The 20,336-nt window shown below is 49.8% G+C and overlaps 1 protein-coding gene across 1 annotated transcript in view; it reads left to right on the top strand.

Annotated features, from left to right (window-relative positions):
- LOC137424730 (uncharacterized) overlaps positions 1-20,336 on the top strand; it is a 72,352-nt gene that overhangs the window by 24,413 nt on the left and 27,603 nt on the right. Inside the window, exons 2-5 of the mRNA XM_078772594.1 lie at positions 18,692-19,051; positions 19,162-19,392; positions 19,522-19,794; positions 19,896-20,135. Coding sequence (XP_078628720.1) covers positions 20,072-20,135 — 64 coding nt within the window. The 5' untranslated portion in view covers positions 18,692-19,051; positions 19,162-19,392; positions 19,522-19,794; positions 19,896-20,071. The remainder of the gene's footprint in view (positions 1-18,691; positions 19,052-19,161; positions 19,393-19,521; positions 19,795-19,895; positions 20,136-20,336) is intronic.

Raw genomic sequence — 20,336 nt, forward strand, 5'->3', positions numbered from 1 at the left:
TCTCAACAATGGATGGAGGTCCTCAACACCAAACAGGAAATTAGAGCTGTCTCCCTTGACATTTCACGTGCCTTCGATAGGGTCTGGTATCCATGGAAATCTCCACGCATGGCTGGCGGACTTCCTCTCTGGTCGTAGTCAACGTGTGACCCTGAATGGGTTTCTCTCATCTCCTCCTCCTGTTCAGGCTGGAGTTCCCCAAGGTAGTGTTCTGGGCCCTGTGCTTTTTCTGATCTTCATCAATGATCTCTCTGACTCTCTTGAAAATCCTCTCTATCTCTTTGCTGACGACTCTACTCTCTATTGCTCCATTCCTCATCCCTCAGATCGGCAGTCTGCAGCCTCATCACTCTCTGCAGACCTGGACAAAATCACAGACTGGGCAAACAAATGGAACATGTCTTTCAATCCTGATAAATCTCACACTCTTACGATGTCTCTCCGAAAAGACCGACTGGACAACCCTCCCATCCACTTTCTGAATAATCCTCTCCAAGAAGTTCTGTCACTCAGGCTTTTGGGTCTCACTATTTGCCATGATCTTTCCTGGGAAAACCACATTTCAAATCTAGCCTCCAAAGCCAGTCGCCGACTGGGCATCCTCCGTTGTGCGAAGTCCTTCCTTGGCACACCTGAGCTCCTCACCACATACAAGGCTTTCATCCGCAGCTCTATGGAATACTGCTCTCCCCTCTGGGCTGGTGCACCTGCCTCACACCTAGCTCGGCTTCACGCTGTTGAAACCAAAGCATTCAGAATCATTGGAATCTCCCGCAATGAAGCTAACTCCAAGGGCCTCTCACTCACTCACCGCAGGCAGGTTGGTGGTCTTTCCGTCTTCTACCGACTCCTCTCTGGCCTTGCCCCCCCACCCCCCCCCCCCAGCTGTCTCTGGGCTCTGTCCCCCAAATATTCCTACAGGTCGCACAAGATCTGCCTGCAACCCTCTTATGGTTAAACTGCCAAAATCAAGACTTCTGCTCACCTTCACTCCTTCATTCCTCTTTTCTCCCGCCTCTAGAACAAACTCCCTCACTCTCTTCAATCCCACTCCACCCTCCAGGTCATTAAAACAGCTGTTCACCACCATCTCTTATCCTCCCCCATCCAAAACCTTGATCTTTTCCACCCCCGCTAATTTTGGTCCCCTTGTGTTTTATACCTCTCCTCCCCCTTCCCACACCTCCTCCCCCCAAGCCCTCTCCCTCCCACACTTCTCCCTGCTCTCAAATGTTGTGGTTGTGTGCTTCCCCTTCTCTCCCCATCTTGTCTTCCGCTCCCTCTTTTTGTATATTTTGTTTGTCTGGTTGATTTGTTTGTGATATAAATGTTAGCTCTTCCACGAGCCTCGATTCAGTATACAAGGGAAAAAAAAAATATATATATATATATATATCTGCCAATCATCATATTTTTGCCGATCACAAATTCCCTATCCTCAATTTCGGGTCCAAAACACTATCATCATCACAGTCCGCTATATCTGAGCCTCGGTGCGTCGTCACATCATTAACGCTCGCCTTCGCAAAGCCGGGCAATGAATTCGGGTGGTTTGGTCACCTGCAGGTTGAATCCGTCCGGCATTCGGTGCAAGGGAGGCTGTTTGGTCGGGCCGAGATTCCACGCACCATCTCGGCATGGCACCTTGCGGTCCCCGGCCCAATGGCTCAATCTCGCCCGGTCAGAACCCCGCACCCGCCAGGGGGCACCAAACCGCTTCCTCCTACTTGCCCTTGAACCGGACCGGTCGCCTTACCCGACAAGGCCCGGACTCGACCGTGCAGGGCCGGGCCAGGCCTGAATTGGCAACGACGCTTCGAAGAGAAGCGATGCAGCACCGATCCGCGCCGGGCCGAGCATCCAACAAAGCGCACCGCGCCCCGAGTGCTCGCGTCGGCTAACCGTTGCCCTAAACGCTGCCCCGGTCAACGTCGATGCCTCCTCTGCATGCTCACACCACTCGTTCCGTTTGTTGCTCATACATCCCGCACACTCCGTCCATTCCACCTCTGCACTCCCTGTTACACACCACACCTCTCGCGCACACTCGCCGTTCGCACACTCCCTTAACACACCTCGCGCACCGTCTTGCGCACTCTCCCTCGGTACGTACTCCGTACCACTCACCATGGGCGTGCACTCTTTCATCCACCCACTCACACGCTCCGATGGCCTCTCCCACACCTGTGCCACAACCAACTCAGGTGTGCTTTCTCACACACCCTCGCCGTCCATTCCAAACGTGCATCCTCGCACCCGCTCCTCCACCAGCTCACTCTCCGGGTCACTCTCACCCTCGCACGTACACTCCGTATCGCTCTCATTCTCTGTGTCGCACTCCGCACACTTTATAACACGCTCACTCTTGGACGCACACTTTTTCCTCACACGCGCGCCATTTCCACTCACACGGGACCCTTCACCAACGCCCGGGTGCCATATCGATCCCAATCGCGCGACAATTCTCTTCGTGCCAAACATCCTCCTGCTGAAAAACCTCTTGGCACCATATACAGCCCGTCTCACCTTCGGGGTTCTTCTTCCTCCCTGCACCAACACCTGCAAATCTTTATAAGGATTAGCAAGTACGGCATCAGGATGTGAACTTAGACTTTATGCACAAACCATTTCTCCCTCCAACTGGTGCTTTTTTAATTCTGCCGTCTCTACAAGCCCGATTTTAACTATTTCTTTTTAGCCGCGTCGCAAACGCTGCTCAGAGTGCCCTCTGCTGTTGTTGTTGTTGTTGTTCTTCTTCTTCTTCTTCTTCTTGTTCTTGCAGAGAAGACAAAACCTCAAAGCTCCACCCATTCTGGGAACCATAGCTCCACCCATTCTGGGAGAGCCTTCATATAAACAAATATCCACCATTTTATTAACTCGCATAGCTTTGAGGCCTGTTTTGTAGGCCCGTGGTGTCTTCCTCTCTCACACAGTTTTATTTCAAATCAAATTCGATATATCATTTCATTTTTCACAGTCGCTAACATCGTTTTAGACTCGGTTGAAAAAAAACGGGAAGAAAATCCGATGAAAGTTGCCCTTTATATAACGAAATGAATTCTCAAAGGCCTGTAACTTCAAGTCCATTGAGATATATATTTTTTAAATCGCGGCATGGCCAGTCATACACCGCCCGAAATAAGAGACGGGAAAATGCCGAGATATATTAAAAATTTGTCCATTTGATGACAATCGTCACGATGAAATATTTAATTTATACGTCATCACAATAATGTGGAGAGAGGAGCATAGCTTCGTTCACGTGTCGCCACACACGGGAAATTGCCGAGATATATATTTTTTAAATCGCGGCATGGTCAGTCATACACCGCCTGAAATAACAGACAGGAAAATGCCGAGATATATTAAAAATTCGTCGCCACACACAGGAAATTGCCGAGATATATTTTCACTTTGCACAAAAATAACATCAAGTAATCAAATCAATAGGAATGTCCTGTGCCTATAACATCGACGTTATAGGCACAGCTGCATCTAGGCATTGTGTACCATCGACGCGGCTTTTGTTTTAATTAAAACTTTTTGTACTTGTTCTTTAACGACCGTTGGCTTTAATAAAATTCCCTCTACCTCAGCGGTCGCCGGCTGCCCCATACCCCGGGTCGCGATCTCTATACCTGTCATTTTACCCACGCTTTTCTCCACTTCGCTCAACCAGTGCTCCTCGACCCGCTTTACCTCGTCGTGCACCCTCGGGACCCTCTCGCTCAACATGCGATCCATGGTCTCCCCACATTTTTGCATGCGGTCACCCATTCTGTCCCCAACCCTACCGATTCGCTCCAATTTGCTTCCGAGCCCCTCGATTTGATTTCCTAATCGCTCAAATTTATTTCCCAACCGTTCACTGGTACCCCTTGCTTCGTCCCTCATTGCCCCCATTTGGCCTGCCATTGCTTCCATTTGGCCTCCCAACCTGTCCATACTGTCGTTCTCTTTCTGTATTTCCGCCATGAATTGGGCCATGAAGGCCTGCATGTCGCTCACCCCCATCTGCGCAGCGGGCGCGACCACCACACGCTCGTGCGAGGCGCCATTTTGTGCGCCTGAAACCTCGTGCACAAGGGCGCCATTTTGTGCGCCTGATCCCCCCGCAACCACATCTTCATTGCTCTCCTCCTCCATTTCCCCCCTGTGGTTCTGGGTTACCCCTAACTCCTCTTCTAATTCCCCCACCGGCATCCGGCCGCCTTGATCATCCATGGCACGATTTCAAATTTGGGATATTCTAAAATTTCGGGCGCTCTTAATTTTGACCAAATTTTTTGATGTTATATAAAAAATTTGGTTCGGGCCTCAAATCTCACTCCCAGACACCAATTGTTACGGAACCCAACGTCGGCCTCTGTTCCCCTTACCGAGGGGGGATTAATCCCCTCGTCTCTGACTGACCGACGGGGTCCCTGACGCTGCCCAGCTACCTCTGGAAAGGCAGGTGCACAGCCCCGTTCGTACCGCGGACAGATGTTAATTGCCGAGCGGTTTTAGCAACCGCGGCACGAACTATTAACAGAAACTAACCCGATTCCGAAACGTTGGCCAAATCGTGCCACAGGTGTTCAATGGGGAAAAGACAAAGACGAACGGATGTCAAGAAGAAGAAGAAGAAGAAGAAGAACCAAGGTAGGAAATACAAATATGATTTATTTCTACCTATTATGTACACAACGAAAAGTAACCAAGGAGAAGGAAAGATAAGAAAATAAAGACACAAAGGAGGGAAGGACCAGAAGGACACAGTGCAATATTAACTTATACAAGCTTACTTATACCCAGGGACAAGACAAAAGACAGACTACAAGCACACTTACACGGGGAATGATGACAGGAATGGCAGGAGGTGTATGGCTGGAGGGAGAGGAAGGTTCAGCTGGACGCTGGCTGGGGCTTGATCCCGCACGGGACGTCGGCCTGGACCTCGACGGCCACCGATGCCACCGCAAACTGGTTCCCGCATAGCAGCGAGTCGAAGCTGCGTGGTGGAGTCAAAGCTGCATGGTGGAGTCAAAGCTGCGTGGTGGAGTCAAAGCTGCATGGTGGAGTCAAAGCTGCGTGGTGGAGTCAAGCTCATCTCTCTTGTGGGGGCGTTGCGTGATGGGCTCGCTCTCTGACGCATCTGCCGACTCTCTCAAAGATCTTCCTGCGCGTCTCTCTCAAAAGGCTTGCATGCGCTTTTATTGCGCCTCGGGCGATCAAGCCGCCAGCCTCCAGGACACGCCCATCGGTGAGCTCGCCTCGGCCTTGATTGGTCGCGAGGGCTCACCGATCCCACCCCTAGAGGAGGCGTTGGCAAGGCCATGCCTTGTTCCTGGCGCTGGGCTGACTCCTCCCACCTTCTGCTCCGAGATGACCTCGTGCTCAATGGAGTATTGCGGCGAAAAACACGGTCCCAAAGCAGCAGCGGCGAATGCAGAAAACCGCACGCAGAAAACCGCCCAATGCAGTTGGTAATGGCTGACAAAAGGGGAATTGGAAGGGAATCTACCTTATTTGAATTCGGTGCAATGGAGTGTCAATTAATGGAAGACAAAGCCTTAAACTAATACACATAATAAGGAGATAACTACTGAACAGGGAGATCTATGATTTGCTACGTGATTGTATATGGAATAACTAAGGGGACGACCTTTGACCTTTATACACAACCTGGAGGGTGATATTTTACAATTCATTACACTGACAACAATACAAAAAAAAAACCAACAACACAATTCTCAAATCCACAACAATATATATATATATATATAGTACATTCAGAAAGTATTCAGACCCCTTCACTTTTCTCACATTTTGTTATGTTGCAGCCTTATGCTGAAATCGTTGAAATTCATTTTTTCCCTCATCAATCTGCACTCAATACCCCATAATGACAAAGAGAAAACAGGATTTTAGAAACTTTTGCAAAATAAAAAAACTGAAATATCACATTGACATAAGTATTCAGACCCTTTGCTATGACACTTGAAATTTAGCTCAGTTGCCTCCCATTTCTCTTGATCATCTTTGAGATGTTTCTACACCTTGATTGGAGTCCACCTGTGGTAAATTCAATTGATTGGACATGATTTAGAAAGGCACACACCTGTCTATATAAGGTCTCTCAGCTGACAATGCTTATCAGAGCAAAAACCAAGCCATGAGGTCGAAGGAACTGCCTGCAGAGCTCAGAGACAGGATTGTGTCGAGGCACAGATCTGGGGAAGCCTACAACAAAATCTCTGCTGCATTGAAGGTTCCCAAGAGCACAGTGGCCTCCATAATTCTTAAATGGAAGAAGTTTGGAACAACCAGGACTCTTCCTAGAGCTGGCCGCCCGGCCAAATTGAGCAATCGGGGGAGAAGGGCCTTGGTAAGAGAGGTGACCAAGAACCCGATGGTCACTCTGGCTGAGCCGCAGAGATCCTGTGTGGAGATGGGAGAAACTTCCAGAAGGACAACCATCACTGCAACACTCCACCGATCTGGGTTTTATGGCAGAGTCGCCAGACGGAGGCCAAACAGTTCAATCTTGGTTTCATCAGACCGAAGAATCTTGTTTATCAGAGTCTGAGAGTCCTTTAGGTGCTTTTTTGCAAACTCCAAGTGGGCTTTCATGTGTCTTTCACTGAGGAGAGGCTTGCATGTATGTATGTATGTGTGTCCGCTCTTCACCCATTGGTTGGATAGCTGAGCTAACGCTAACCACAATTGTAACCTGAAATACTTAACCTGAAGCACCCAGAGGACCAAAAAGACCACCACCCACCCCAGCCCCCCTCTGTCCCCTCTGAGGACCCAAAAGACCCCAAGGACCCGAACACCAATAATACACGGAGGACCCAAAGGACCCAGAGAAACCAAAAGGCCCAGAGGACCCCAAAGATCCCAAATACCAAAGACTGAAAAGACCCAATGGACCCCAAAAATACCCTGAAGACCCCGAAGACCAAAAATACCCCAAAGACTATAAAGACCCCAAATACCCCGTATACCCCAAATACCAATATGATTCCGAAGACTGAAATAATTCTGAAGGCCTAAAATACCCCAAAGACACAAAAGATCCCAAAGATCCTGAAAGACCCCGAAGAAACAAAACACCCCAAAATTCCTTGAATACCGCGAAGACCAAAAGACTGAAAAGACCCCAAAAGATCCTTAAATACGCAAAAGACCCTTAAAGACCAAAACGTCTGAAAATACCAAAATCCTCTCCCCTGTACAGTCTGCACAGTGATGAGTGGAGTGGGGAGGAGTGACGGGTTGGAGAGGAGTGAGGGGTTGGAGAGGAGTGAGTGGTTGGAGAAGAGTGAGAAGGGGAGAAGAGAGAGGGAGGAGAGAAGAGAGAAGGAGGAGAGAAGAGAGAGAGGGGGGGGGGGAGAGGAGTGAGGATTGAGAGTGAGGTAAGGGAATGGGAGAGGAGTGAGGGGAAGGAGGGAGGAGTGAGGGGTAGAGGAGAGTGAGGGGTAGAGGAGAGTGAGGGGTAGAGGAGAGTGAGGGGTAGAGGTGAGTGAGGGGTGGGGAGGAGTGATGGGTGGATTGGGGTGAGGAGGGGAGAGGAGGGGAGAGGAGGGAAGAGCGGAGAGGAGGGAAGAGCATAGAGGAGGGAAGAGCGGAAAGGAGGGAGAGTTGTGTTCCCTACAAGGGAATTAGTTATTTATTATACTTCGTAAAAGTACTGTGCCTGAAAACTGAAGTTAGGGATCTAACTGTAGTGTAATTATATATTTTTTCATATTCCCAGGGTATATATAATGAGTTTATTTCAGGCGAGTTAACTCTTCCAAATATGTAATTAAACAATACTTCAAAAAACTTTGTACGTAATAAATTGTATATGTGGACTAACTATGGAATACAATCTCTCTGTATATATAATGGAGCAAGTGTTTGTGATTATGTATGTATGTATGTATGTATGTATGTATGTATGTATGTATGTATGTATGTATGTATGTGTGTCCGCTCTTCACCCATTGGTTGGATGGCTGAGCTAACGCTCACCACAATTGCAACCTGAAATACTCAACCAAAAGCACCCAGAGGACCCAAAAGACCACCACCCACCCCAACCCCCCTCTGAGGACCCAAAAGACCAAGAGGACCCAAAAGACCCCAAGGACCCAAACACCAAAAATACACCGAGGACCCAAAGGACCCAGAGAAACTAAAAGAGGAAGTGGGACCCAAAAGACCCCAAAGACCAAAAAGACTGAAAAGACCTGAAGACCCCAAAAACCCCGTAGACCAAAAATACCCTGAAGATGCAAAAGACCCCAAAGACCCTTAAATACCCCAAAATCCTTAAAGACCAAAAGACCAAAAAATCCTTAAATACATGAAAGACCCTAAAAACGAAAAAGGCTGAAAATACCCAAAGACCCAAAATACCCTGAACACCCAAAACACCCCAAAGACCAAGAAGACCCCAAAGACTCTTAAATACTCAAAATACCCTGAAGGGAAACCTAAATGCAATTATTTTTTTTGCCAAAAACCATTGATAATTAAACACGGTCTAATTTGAAGGGAATTTTGTTTCTCTTTGCCAATCACAAAGTGCCCAAAAAAGCCCTAGAGTGTCGATTTTCGAGATGGCCAGTGACGTCACATTGTGAACTCACTAGGTATGAGATTATTATGAGATACGGGTGATGTATCACGGGTGATGAAGGTTGTGGTCAAGTTTCATTGAAATTGTGTGTGGAGTTTCAGAGAAAATAGCAAATACCTATTTTGGGGAACAACCCCATGTACACTCCCTTGGGGCCCGATTTTTTTTTTAATGCTGTGAACAAACTTTGGTACAAAAAGGGTGTTGAAGGTTGTGGTCAAGTTTTAACGAAATTGTGTGTGTAGTTTCAGAGAAAAGAGCAAATACCTATTTTTTTTGGAGGGGGTGTGGCAACCCCCCAGTAGACCCCCTCAGGGACCGATTTTTTTTTCTTAGTGCAGTGAACAAACTTTGGTACATCACAGTATGATGAAGGTTGAGGTCAAGTTTCATCGAAATGGTGTGTGTAGTTGGACCCCAAAGTGTGTAATGTGTAGAAATAGTGTGTGTAGTTACAGAGGAAAAAGCAAAATCCATATTTTGGGGGACAAACCTGGATCCACTTTGACCCCCGGTCACCCTGATGTTTTTCATGCCATGAACAAACTTGAGTTGCAAGACACCAAATATCATTTGTGCCAAGTTTGTTCACAATCCCATCAGCGGTTTCCGAGTTTCAATTATTTACGGACAGACGGGCGGATGATGTGCCATCGCATAAGCTCCCCAAAACTACGTTCCAGGTGAACTAAAAATCATCAAAGTGGTGTTTAGATAGTGGATGTGGTAAACTACACATAGGTATTTAGATAGTGGATGTGGTAAACTACACGTGCATATATACAGCGCCTTCAGAAAGTATTCACACCCCTTGACTTTTTCACATTTTGTAGTGTCACAACCTGAATTTAAAATTGATTAAAGTGAGATTTTTTGTCACTGATCGACACATAACGTCAAAGTGGGATACGGGTGATGCATCACGTCAAAGTGGAATATATATATTTTAGAAATTTCTGCAAAATAATTAACAAAACATAGGGGCAATACCCCTGGTGCTCACCTGGTAGAATAAACAGTATACTGCACTGACTAAAGGTATTTTAAACCAATTTCAATGCTTGCTAGAAGACAGGACAGCATGTAGAATCATACTAACATAATCATAAGACTAAACAAACAAATAAAAAACCACCTATTTTGGGGGGTAACCTCCCCACACCTTCTCACCCCGTGTACTTCCTCAGACCCCAATTTTTCCAATGCCTTGAACAAAGATTGGTACATCATGGATGATGAAGGTTGTGGTGAAGTTTCATCAAAATTGTGTGTGAAGGTTCTGAGAAAAGAGCAAATACCTATTTTGGGGGGGGGGGGCAGGGGGTCAAAACCTGGACCCATTTTGACCCCCCGAAACCCCTTAAAGGGGCAGATCTTTTATAATGCCGTGAACAAACATTGGTACATCATGGGTGGTGAAGGTTGTGGTTAAGTTTCATCGAAGTCATGTGTGTAGTTTCTGAGAAGAAAGCAAATATCTATTTTGGGGGAGGGGGGGGGGGGTGAAAACCTGGACCGATTTTGACCCCCGTAGATCCCCAAAGAGGCAGATTTTTAATGCCGTAAACAAACTTTAGTCACAACACAACAAATATAATTTGTGCCAAATTTGGTCGTAATCCCATCAGCGGTTTCGGAGAAGAAGTTTCAAATGTGATGGACTGACGGACGGACGACGCGCCATCGCATAAGCTCCACTGAACTTCGTTCCAGGTGAGCTAATTAAAAGCTGAAATGTCTTGCGTCAATAAGTATTCAACCCCTTTGCTATGACACTCCAAATAGAGCTCAGGTACATCCAATTTCCTTTGATCATCTTTTAGATTTCTCTACAACTTGATTGGAGTTCACGTGTGGCCAATGCTATTGCTTGGACATGATTTAGAAAGAAACACACCTTTCTATTTAAGATCCCACAGGTTACAGTGCATGTCAGAGCAGAAACTCTACCATGAAGTCCAAGGAACTGTCCATATAATTCTGGTATTGAATTGTGAGGAGGCATAGATCTGGGGAAGGGTATAAAACAATTTCTGGAGTGTTGAAAGTTCTTAAGAGCACAGTGACCTCCATCATTAGAAAATAGAAAGCATATTGAACTACCCAGACTCTTCCTTGAGCTGGCTGTCCGACCATACTGAGCAACCGGGGAGAAAGGACCTTGGTCAAGGAGTTGACCAAGAACCGAATGACCATTCTGACAGAACTACAGAGTTCCTTGGCTGAGATGGGAGAACCTGCCGGAAAGACAACAGTTATAACAAAATGAGGTGGATGAGTTGGTTAGGTGACAATAACAAGCCGATTCCATTTAGATTTAGGTCCAGATCCAGATCCGGCCTCTCAGTGAGATACAAAACTGAAACTGTTCAGCCTGGCGGAGGTATGTGATCTACCGAGTGCTGTTCCAGAGTGCGTGAGTTCGTGCGAGTTCCAGACTCCTCAATACCTTAAGACCCCTTGACACCCTGAAGTCCCCGAAACGCCCGAAGACCATTGAGATTCTTAAGACCCCTCAACACCCCTAAGACCTCACAATTCCCCTATTATCCTTCAGACCCCCAGGATCACAAGACCCTTAAGACTCAAAGACCTCCCACAACCCCAAGTCCCTTACGACCCCTAACAACCCCAATAAACCTAAGACTCCTAAGGCCCCCAAACCCCTTAAGACCCTCAGAGGGTGGGTATTCCGTTGATTCTTTTTAAAATTGACAAAATTCAAACATAAAAGCCTGTCCCATGACTTTTGACTTTGATTGCAAAATAATTTGATGTGCCACATCCTCAGACATTATTACACATACGTACAAGCAGAACACCCACCCTCTTGGGTGGGTAAAGTTTCTGCATTACTTGCTGAAAAAAGTATAGTCTGTGTTTTGCAAGAAGACTATAGATTTGTGTGTGGTGTTATAGATGGTCTAAAGGGTGTAAAGGTCTAAAGGCATATAAACTGACTAAAATGCTCTATGTGGTCTAAAAGGTATAAAGCTCGAAATGGTCAAGGGTCCAAGCAGTCTCAGGGGTGTAAATATGTCTAACAAGGCTTAAGGGTCTGCAGGGTCTAAGGGGTGTTAAGATATAAGCCTCTAAGGGGTCTAAAGGGAGTCATGGGACTAAAGCCCCTCCCCACCTTCCCAAGCCTCCTCCCCCCAAGCCCTCTCCCTCTCACAAATCTCCCGATGTCCATGCTCTCAAATGTTGTGTGTGTGTGCTTCCCCTTCTCTCCCCATCTTGTCTACCGCTTCCTTTATTATATGTTTTGTGTGTCTGTTTGTTTTTTGTGTAATAAATGTTAGCACTTTCACGAGCCTCGATCCCGTACACAAAAAAAAAGAAGTGTGTAAAGGTCTAAAGGGTCTGTGGGGTTTAAATGTGTCAAAAGTATCTTAAATGTATAAGGGGTCGAAAGGGGGCAGAGTCTAAAAGGTCGAATGGGGTCTATAGGGTCTTTTAGTTTGAAAGGGTCTGAGGGAGACTATAGGCCATGGTGTTCTAAAGGGTCTGTTGGAGTCTATGGGGTGTTAGGCTTCTTCAAGGTCTCACGGGGTTTAAATGGTCTAGCGGGGTCGATAGGATCTAAGGGTTCTAAGGATTATATATGGTCTACCGGTTCTAAAAGGTCTTCTGGGTATTCCGAGTTATTTGGGTCTTTTGGGTTCTCAAAGTCCTCGGGGTATTTTGGGTCTTCGGAGTCCTCAGGTTATTTTGGGTCTTTGGAGTCCTAAGGGTATTTTGGGTCCTTGGGGTATTTAAGGGTCTTTGCAGTGTTTTGGGTCTTAGAGGTGTTGGGGGGAATCTTAAAGGGTCTTCAAAGGTCTAAGTGGTCTTAGTAGTCTAAAGGGTCGAAAGGTACAGTAGAAGTAAATAATAGACGTACGTAATTAATAGAAGGATGCAACTGAGTTCAAACAGTACGTAATTAATAGACATATAATCCCACAGCTTCATGGACAGACGGACGCCAAGACGGAGCTCCTTTTATATTATAGATGTCCAATCAATTGAATTTGCCACAGGTGGAGTCAAATCAAGTTGTAGAGACATCTCATGGATGATTAAAGGAAATTGGATGTACCTGAGCTCTATTTGGAGTGTTATAGCAAAGGGGGTGAATACTTATTGACTCAACACATTTCAGCTTTTCCTTTTTAATTATTTTGTAACAAATTATAAAAAAGAAATTCCACTTTGACGTTATGGGTAGATCGGTGTAGATCAGTGTGATGTGTAGATCAGCGACAAAAAGTCGATTTAATCAATTTTAAATTCAGGCTGTGACACAACAAAATGTGAAAATGTCAAGGGGTGTGAATACTTTCTGAAGGCCCTGTATTTTTTTATTTTTTTTGTATACAGAATCGAGGTTCGTGAAAGAGCTAACATTTATCACAAAAAAAAATCAAACAGACAGACAAACAAAAACATACAAACAAAACAGGCAAACAAACAGACAAAACAGTATGGATGTGCTAAACACGAAAGGAATGGGTCCAGTCATTGTCGATTGGAGTATTCGGATGGAAGGATTCACATGACTCATAATATCCCACCTCCTCCCCTAAATGAGGTCACAACTGTTTGGGACTAATAACGGCCCTCATACTAAACCCTAAGGTACCAAACTACTTACAACCTACCAGCGTGGCGTCCTCCCATTCACTGTTTGCTTCATTAAATGTCCACACATGTGGGAATTGGGGTTAATGATCTTTGTGACGTAGCAAGCGATTAATCAACACAAATAACCACTCCATTCACATCTTTATTCACCCGTCGACCTTTTAATATAAAAATACAATACTTGTTCGAGGAGGTACAGAGAGCTCGTTCGTTCAACCAGAGGAATCGGGTTATATATATATATATATTTTATGCAGAATCGAGGCTCGTGAAAGAGCTAACATTTATCACACAAAAAAAAATCAGACACACAAAGCATATAATAAGGGGAGTGGTAGACAAGACGGGGAGAGAAGGGGAAGCACACAAGTACAACATTTGAGAGGAGGGACATCGTGAGATCTGTGGGAGGGAGAGGGCTTGGGGTGAGGAGGCGTGGGAAGGGGGGCGGGGGGGGATATTTTCTACCCATTGGACCACAAGTACCATCGACTCTGCAAAGCTGTTATATTGAAGGAGCTGGGGCTCCCACGTCGATCGGAAGAATGGACGCGACAAAAAGCTAGAATTCATCCGAGTTGCTTTAATGAAATCAAACACTCAGGCACTCTGAAAACCCGTTTATCTGTCAGCAATATATATCTATTATCCCAGGGGGTTTGCCCAGGCCCGGCGCCAGGGGGCGTGGCCCAGCGTCCTGGCTGCGGCCTGGCAAGTTGAGGGCGAGCCTGCCCGGGCGTCCTGGACGAGCCCGGCACGGTGATCGCTCCGCGTCCTTGATAGGTGCAAGGCGATTGTGAAAACTCAGCGGCAGCCGCTACACACGTCCCCCCAGAATCGACTTGCACCGGCAGGGTCAATTTCAGGGGGGTCCTGATGACCCGGCCGAAGCGACCCCTGGCGGGTCGTGGGAGGGGGTCCGGTGAGGTGGTGGGCGGTCGAGTGGGGGGCACCGTGGACGGGGGGCGGCCTCGCCGCGGCGGAAGGGCCACCCGTGGTGGGTGGTCGACGTCCACGTGCGCCGGCTTGAGGCGGTCCACTGCAATCCGGTCCGACCTGCCGCCGATGTCGATGACGAACGACTTGTCGTCCCGTCGCAGCACCCGGAAGGGCCCGTCGTACGGCGGCTGGAGTGGCCACCGATGTGCGTCATGACGCACAAAAACATACTCCGCTGTGCGGAGTGCTGGGGGGACGTAGGACTGGGGGTCACCGTGGTGGGATGTTGGCACGGGGGCAAACCGTTGGGCGGCCTCCTGGAGGTCCGAGCGCTGGTGAGCTGCAGACCAGGGACTGGTAGCGTCGGGCACAAATTCGCCCGGGACGCGTAGCACCTGGCCATAGACAAGCTCGGCGGTGGATGCCTGGAGGTCCTCCTTGGGGGCCGTGCGAAGGCCCAAAAGGACCCACGGCAGCCGGTCGGCCCAACCGACGTCTTGAAGGCCGGCCATGAGCGCGGCCTTCATGGAGCGGTGGAATCGCTCGCACAACCCGTTTGCTTGGGGGTGGTAGGCCGTAGTACGGTGGAGCTTGACCCCCAGGTTGCGGGCGACCGCGCCCCACAGCTCGGAGGTGAACTGTGGTCCGCGGTCTGACGAGATGTCCGCCGGTGCGCCGAAGCGGGCGACCCAGGTGGCGATGACAGCCTGCGCCACGTCGGCGGTGGTGGTGGAGACGAGGGGAACGGCCTCCGGCCACCTGGTGGTCCTGTCCACCATGGTGAGCAGGTGTGTGAACCCCCGTGACGGGGGGAGGGGGCCCACCAGATCCACGTTGACGTGGTCGAAACGTCGTTCGGGCACGGTGAAAGGTGCCAGCGGGGCCTGGGTGTGTCGGTGGACCTTGGCCCGTTGGCAGGCCGTGCAGGTGCTGGTCCAATCGCGGACGTCCCGACGAAGGCCGTGCCAGACGAAACGCGCCGACACCAGCTTCTGGGATGCTTTCCGGCCCGGGTGGGAAAGGCCGTGGAGGGAGGCGAAGATGCGGCGTTGCCAGGCGACGGGCACGATGGGGCGAGGCTGGCCTTGGGAGACGTCGCAGAGCAGGACGGTGTCCGCGCAGGGGATGTCGGCCAGGCGGAGGCCCGTGTCCGCCGCCCGGAGGGCTTGCACCGTGGTGTCGGTGGTTTGGTCCGCCGCCATAAGCGCAAAATCCACGCCCAGGTGGACCGCGTTCGCGCTGGCCCGGGAAAGACAGTCGGCCACGGCGTTGTTTTTGCCGGCGACGTGCCGGATGTCCGTGGTAAACTCCGACACGGCGGAGAGGTGGCGCTGTTGGCGGGCCGACCATGGCTCCATGACCTTGGCCATGGCGTAAACCAACGGCTTGTGGTCGACGAACGCCGTGAAAGGTCGGCCCTCCAGGAGGTGGCGGAAATGGCGGACGGCCAGGTGTAGACCGAGGAGCTCCCGGTCAAACGTGCTGTATTTGAGCTCGTTCGGCCGGAGCTGCCGGCTGAAAAAAGCGAGTGGCTGCCAAACCCCGTTCACCCATTGCTCATGTACGGCGCCCACCGCGTAGTCGGAGGCATCCGTGGTGAGGGCGATGGGAGCGTTGAGCACCGGGTGAGCGAGCAGTGTTGCGTCGGCGAGGGCCCGCTTTGAGCGTTGGAAGGCCGCATCCATTGCTGCGGACCAGGCGATGTCGTGCTTGGCCGGCTTGCCCCGGAGGGCGTCGTAGAGGGGCCGCATGAGTTGAGCAGCGCGGGGCACGAAGCGGTGATAAAAATTCACCATTCCCAGGAATTCCTGCAGGGCCTTTATGGTGCGGGGACGCGGGAACGTGGTGATGGCCTCGACCTTGGTTGGCAGCGGCACGGCCCCGTTCTTGGTGATGTGGTGGCCCAAAAAATCAACGGCCGTCGTGCCGAAGTGGCATTTGGCCGGGTTGACGATGAGGCCGTGCTCGCTGAGGCGCTCGAACAGTGTTCGGAGGTGGAGGAGGTGCTCGGCCCGGGACGTGCTGGCGACGAGGATGTCGTCCAGGTAAACGAAAAGGAACGGCAGGTCACGCAGCACGCCGTCCATCAAGCGCTGGAACGCCTGAGCCGCGTTCTTGAGACCAAACGGCATCCGCAAGAATTCGAATAAGCCGAACGGCGTGATGACTGCCATTTTAGGGACGTCGGCCGCCCTGACAGGTACCTGGTGATATCCCCGTATGAGATCAATTTTCGAAAAAATGACCCGTCCCGCCAGACGGGCGGAGAAGTCTTGGATATGCGGGATCGGGTACCTGTCGGGGGTGGTAGCATCATTGAGACGGCGGTAGTCGCCACACGGGCGCCATCCACCCCCCGGCTTTGGCACGATGTGCAGTGGCGAGGCCCACGCGCTATCGGAGCGCCGCACGATGCCGAGGTGCTCCAACGCGTCGAATTCGGCCTTCGCTACGGCGAGCTTGGCTGGGTCGAGGCGGCGGGCCCTGGCGTAGACCGGCGGGCCCGTGGTTGGTATGTGGTGCTCGATCCCATGCCGTACTGCGACGGCCGAAAACGTCGGCCGCGTGAGGGCCGGGAACTCCGTGAGCAGGCGAGCAAACTCGTTCGCCGCCGGGACGGTGCATGCCAGCTCGGTCGGCGCGGAGCTGCTCAATGTGCATACCAGGGAGCTGAAGGTTTCAGCGTTGATTAAACGATGCCGTTGGACGTCCACCAGCAGTCCGTGTGCGCAGAGGAAGTCGGCGCCTAGCAGAGCCATGGGCACGTTGGCGGTTACAAACGTCCAAGCAAAGCGTTGGCCGCCGAAGCAGAGGGTGACGTTGCGCGGGCCGAAGGTGCGGATAGTCGATCCGTTGGCCGCAACTAAGGAGGGGCCGCAAACCGCGGATTGCCTGTCCTGGTCAGAGGCGGGTATGACGCTCAGTTGGGCGCCGGTGTCGCACAGGAAGCGCCGTCCGGACGCTTTATCCGTGATGAACAGTAAGTTGCCCGTGTGGCCGGCGCTCATGGCTGGTAATGAACGCCGGCCCGGCCGTTTCCCGGCCTGCCGAAGGTGCACGGGGGTCGGCATGTCCGGGCCTTCTGTCCGAACCTGGCATGATAGTAACACCACGCTTGGTCAGGTGGAGGCCTCGGTCGTCGTGCGGGAGGTGGTCGGCTCGGTAGAGCGGCCGCCAATGGCGTCGGCAGTTCGGCCGTCGACCGTGCCGGGTGCTCGGGCGCCATGGGTGTTGCGTCGGACGGCGGTGGGTCCCATGTCGCCGCTGCGATGCGCTGTCCTGCGGCGGAGATCTTGTCGGCTTCTCTGGCAAGGGCCCGGGGATCCGTGATCGTCGTGCTTGCCAGGGCGAGGCGTACCGGGTTAGGCAGCTGACGGAGGAACAGCTCCCGGAACAGGAATGCCGGAGAGTGCTCGCCGAGCAGTGAAAGCATGTAGTCCATTCGCTCGGAAGGGCGCGTTTCGCCGAGCTCAGGCAGATCGAGCAGGCGCCGTGCGCGTTCCGCCGATGGGAGGGCGAAAGCATCGAGGAGAAGCTTCTTAATCGCGCCGTATTTGTCAGCGGCTGGCGGGCTTTCGAGGAGGCTCAGGGCGCGGGCCGCGGTAGCCGACCCGAGCGCAGCTACCACATGGTGGAAGCGGGTGTCGTCGGCCGTGATGCCTCGCAGGGCGAACAGGGACTCCGCCTGTGCGAACCAAACCGCCGCGTGAGCCTCCCAGAAGGTAGGCAGTTTAAGGGCGACTGCCGTGTCCATGTCGATAGGTCACCAATGAAGGAGCTGGGGCTCCCACGTCGATCGGAAGAATGGACGCGACAAAAAGCTAGAATTCATCCGAGTTGCTTTAATGAAATCAAACACTCAGGCACTCTGAAAACCCGTTTATCTGTCAGCAATATATATCTATTATCCCAGGGGGTTTGCCCAGGCCCGGCGCCAGGGGGCGTGGCCCAGCGTCCTGGCTGCGGCCTGGCAAGTTGAGGGCGAGCCTGCCCGGGCATGCCCGGGCGTCCCGACCGAGGCCTGGCAAGTTGAGCGCGGGCCTGCCCGGGCGTCCTGGACGAGCCCGGCACGGTGATCGCTCCGCGTCCTTGATAGGTGCAAGGCGATTGTGAAAACTCAGCGGCAGCCGCTACAATATAATATTACTTGGAGTGGGGAAACAAGAGGGGTTGGAGGGGGTGACATCTTCCAATTTGATCACTTTACATGCACGATTGTGAAAACGATAAAAGAAGAAGTAGAGGACTGTGAATGGTCAAATAATTATTGATTCGTCACATTTTTCTTTCCCGAATAGCGGATGAGCGGGTGATTGGGGTGGGGATTCGTACCTGTTACCCTCCCCCCTAAATGCTGCACTCTTCCATTGGGATTTAAATGTTTTGTTAACTTCGGTGGTTGATATCGATCCGATGATTGAGTTATATTCAAATAAACAAGATGATCAAATCTGTAAATGTTTACAAACAATTATCTGAATAAGTCACAATGTTTTCTTGTGTTTTCAGGTGTTGAACACACACGGGTTGTGGAAGAGAAATCCGTGTTTGCAGGTGAGGGTGACGCAGTGACGCTGCCATGTTTGTTCAACAGATCATTGTGGAGAGAAGGGGCTCGGGTGGAATGGGATTGGAAATACAGCGTCGACATCATCATGCACCAAGACTTCCCGGATGAAGGATTCACTTGGCGTGGATATGATAATCTGAACATTACCGGTTATGGAGTCAAAGACGGAGATTTTTCTCTCCTTATCTCACCTGTAAGTTATTTCGATTCTGGAACATTCACCTGTTACCACGTTAATCTTTCTGACAAACCAACCAAACGAACCAAACTCGCTGAGGTGAAACTCGTCACTGCTGCAGGTGAATATTTATCATTATGTTCATTAATAAATACAATCATTGAATAAACACAGGTGATTAATATAAATTAACGAAGTAATTAATTACAATATAATGTTTGTTCTTCACAGTGACGAGCTCGAGGAACCCGGTAGAGGAAGGTCGTGAAACCACCTTGAGGTGCTGGATCCGTGGTGCTGATGGTGACGTGGAGTGGATGAGGGGGCACCTGTCGGTAGGAAAGGGACAGGTAATGAGAGTTTCACAAATGGGGATCACTGATGGGGGTAAATGGACCTGCGTCGTCTCCACAATCAACAACACTCGTCTCACCATCAATCACTTTATCAACGTCTATAAACGTGAGATAATTATTTAATTATTGTCTTATTATATAATTTATCTTTAACTTCACTTTTATTCACATTTGTTATTTAACATTAAACATTCAATTTCTCGTGTTATTAAACATCCCATTCCCTCTCTTACAGGAGGATCACGTGATGGTGTAAAGAGAAGTATTTTTATAACTCCAGTTAACAGTAACATCACCTTACCAGGTGTTAATCGTAACAGCACTCGATGGTATAAAGTGAATGAATCAGAATCTCTGATGAAGGATCGAGATGAACAAACAAATGGGAAATTCACAATCACCGAGGATTTCTCACTTAGAATCTCCGATGTTCGTCCTGAGGACACCGGACATTACGAGTGTCGATCTGATTGGCATATTTATTAAATATCGATCATCATCATCACAGGTAAGCTGCTCCACCTGTAGTTATTGTAACAGAAACATGATGAGTTTCCAATAGGTTTTTATTGTTAAAATAAACAATAACATCTTTACTTTCACCTCCAGCCACAGTGACTCCAGGGAAAAGAGTTTCCAATGGAACTGCAGTGACTTTGAACTGTGAACTTTCGCATCCTGTACCTGGTGTGACGTTCGGGTGGCGCCATGTAACGTCTGATCGTGACGTCACAAACCAGCCCAGTTTCACTTTCACATTTACTCCTGAAGTTGCAGGAAAATGGATGTGTGTTCTGTATGGAGAATCAGGAAGAGTTATCACAACAATCTCACAAACAATTACAGAAGGTACGTTTATGGATTTATTGTAAATGGTATAAACACGAGTGTGAACGAACGATTTGTTTATTACCTGCACTCGCGAAGCGAAAAGCAGGGTTCGGCATTCGGGTGCGTGCATTCCGTACGTACGTGTCTGTATGTTTACGTGGTTTGAAGTCGACCCAACTACAAACTGTTATTTTAAAAATCGATTTATTCATTCAGTTG

This window comes from Myxine glutinosa, chromosome 1 (assembly GCF_964187855.1).
Source record: "Myxine glutinosa chromosome 1, kmMyxGlut1.1, whole genome shotgun sequence".
NCBI classification, from domain to species: domain Eukaryota; kingdom Metazoa; phylum Chordata; class Myxini; order Myxiniformes; family Myxinidae; genus Myxine; species Myxine glutinosa.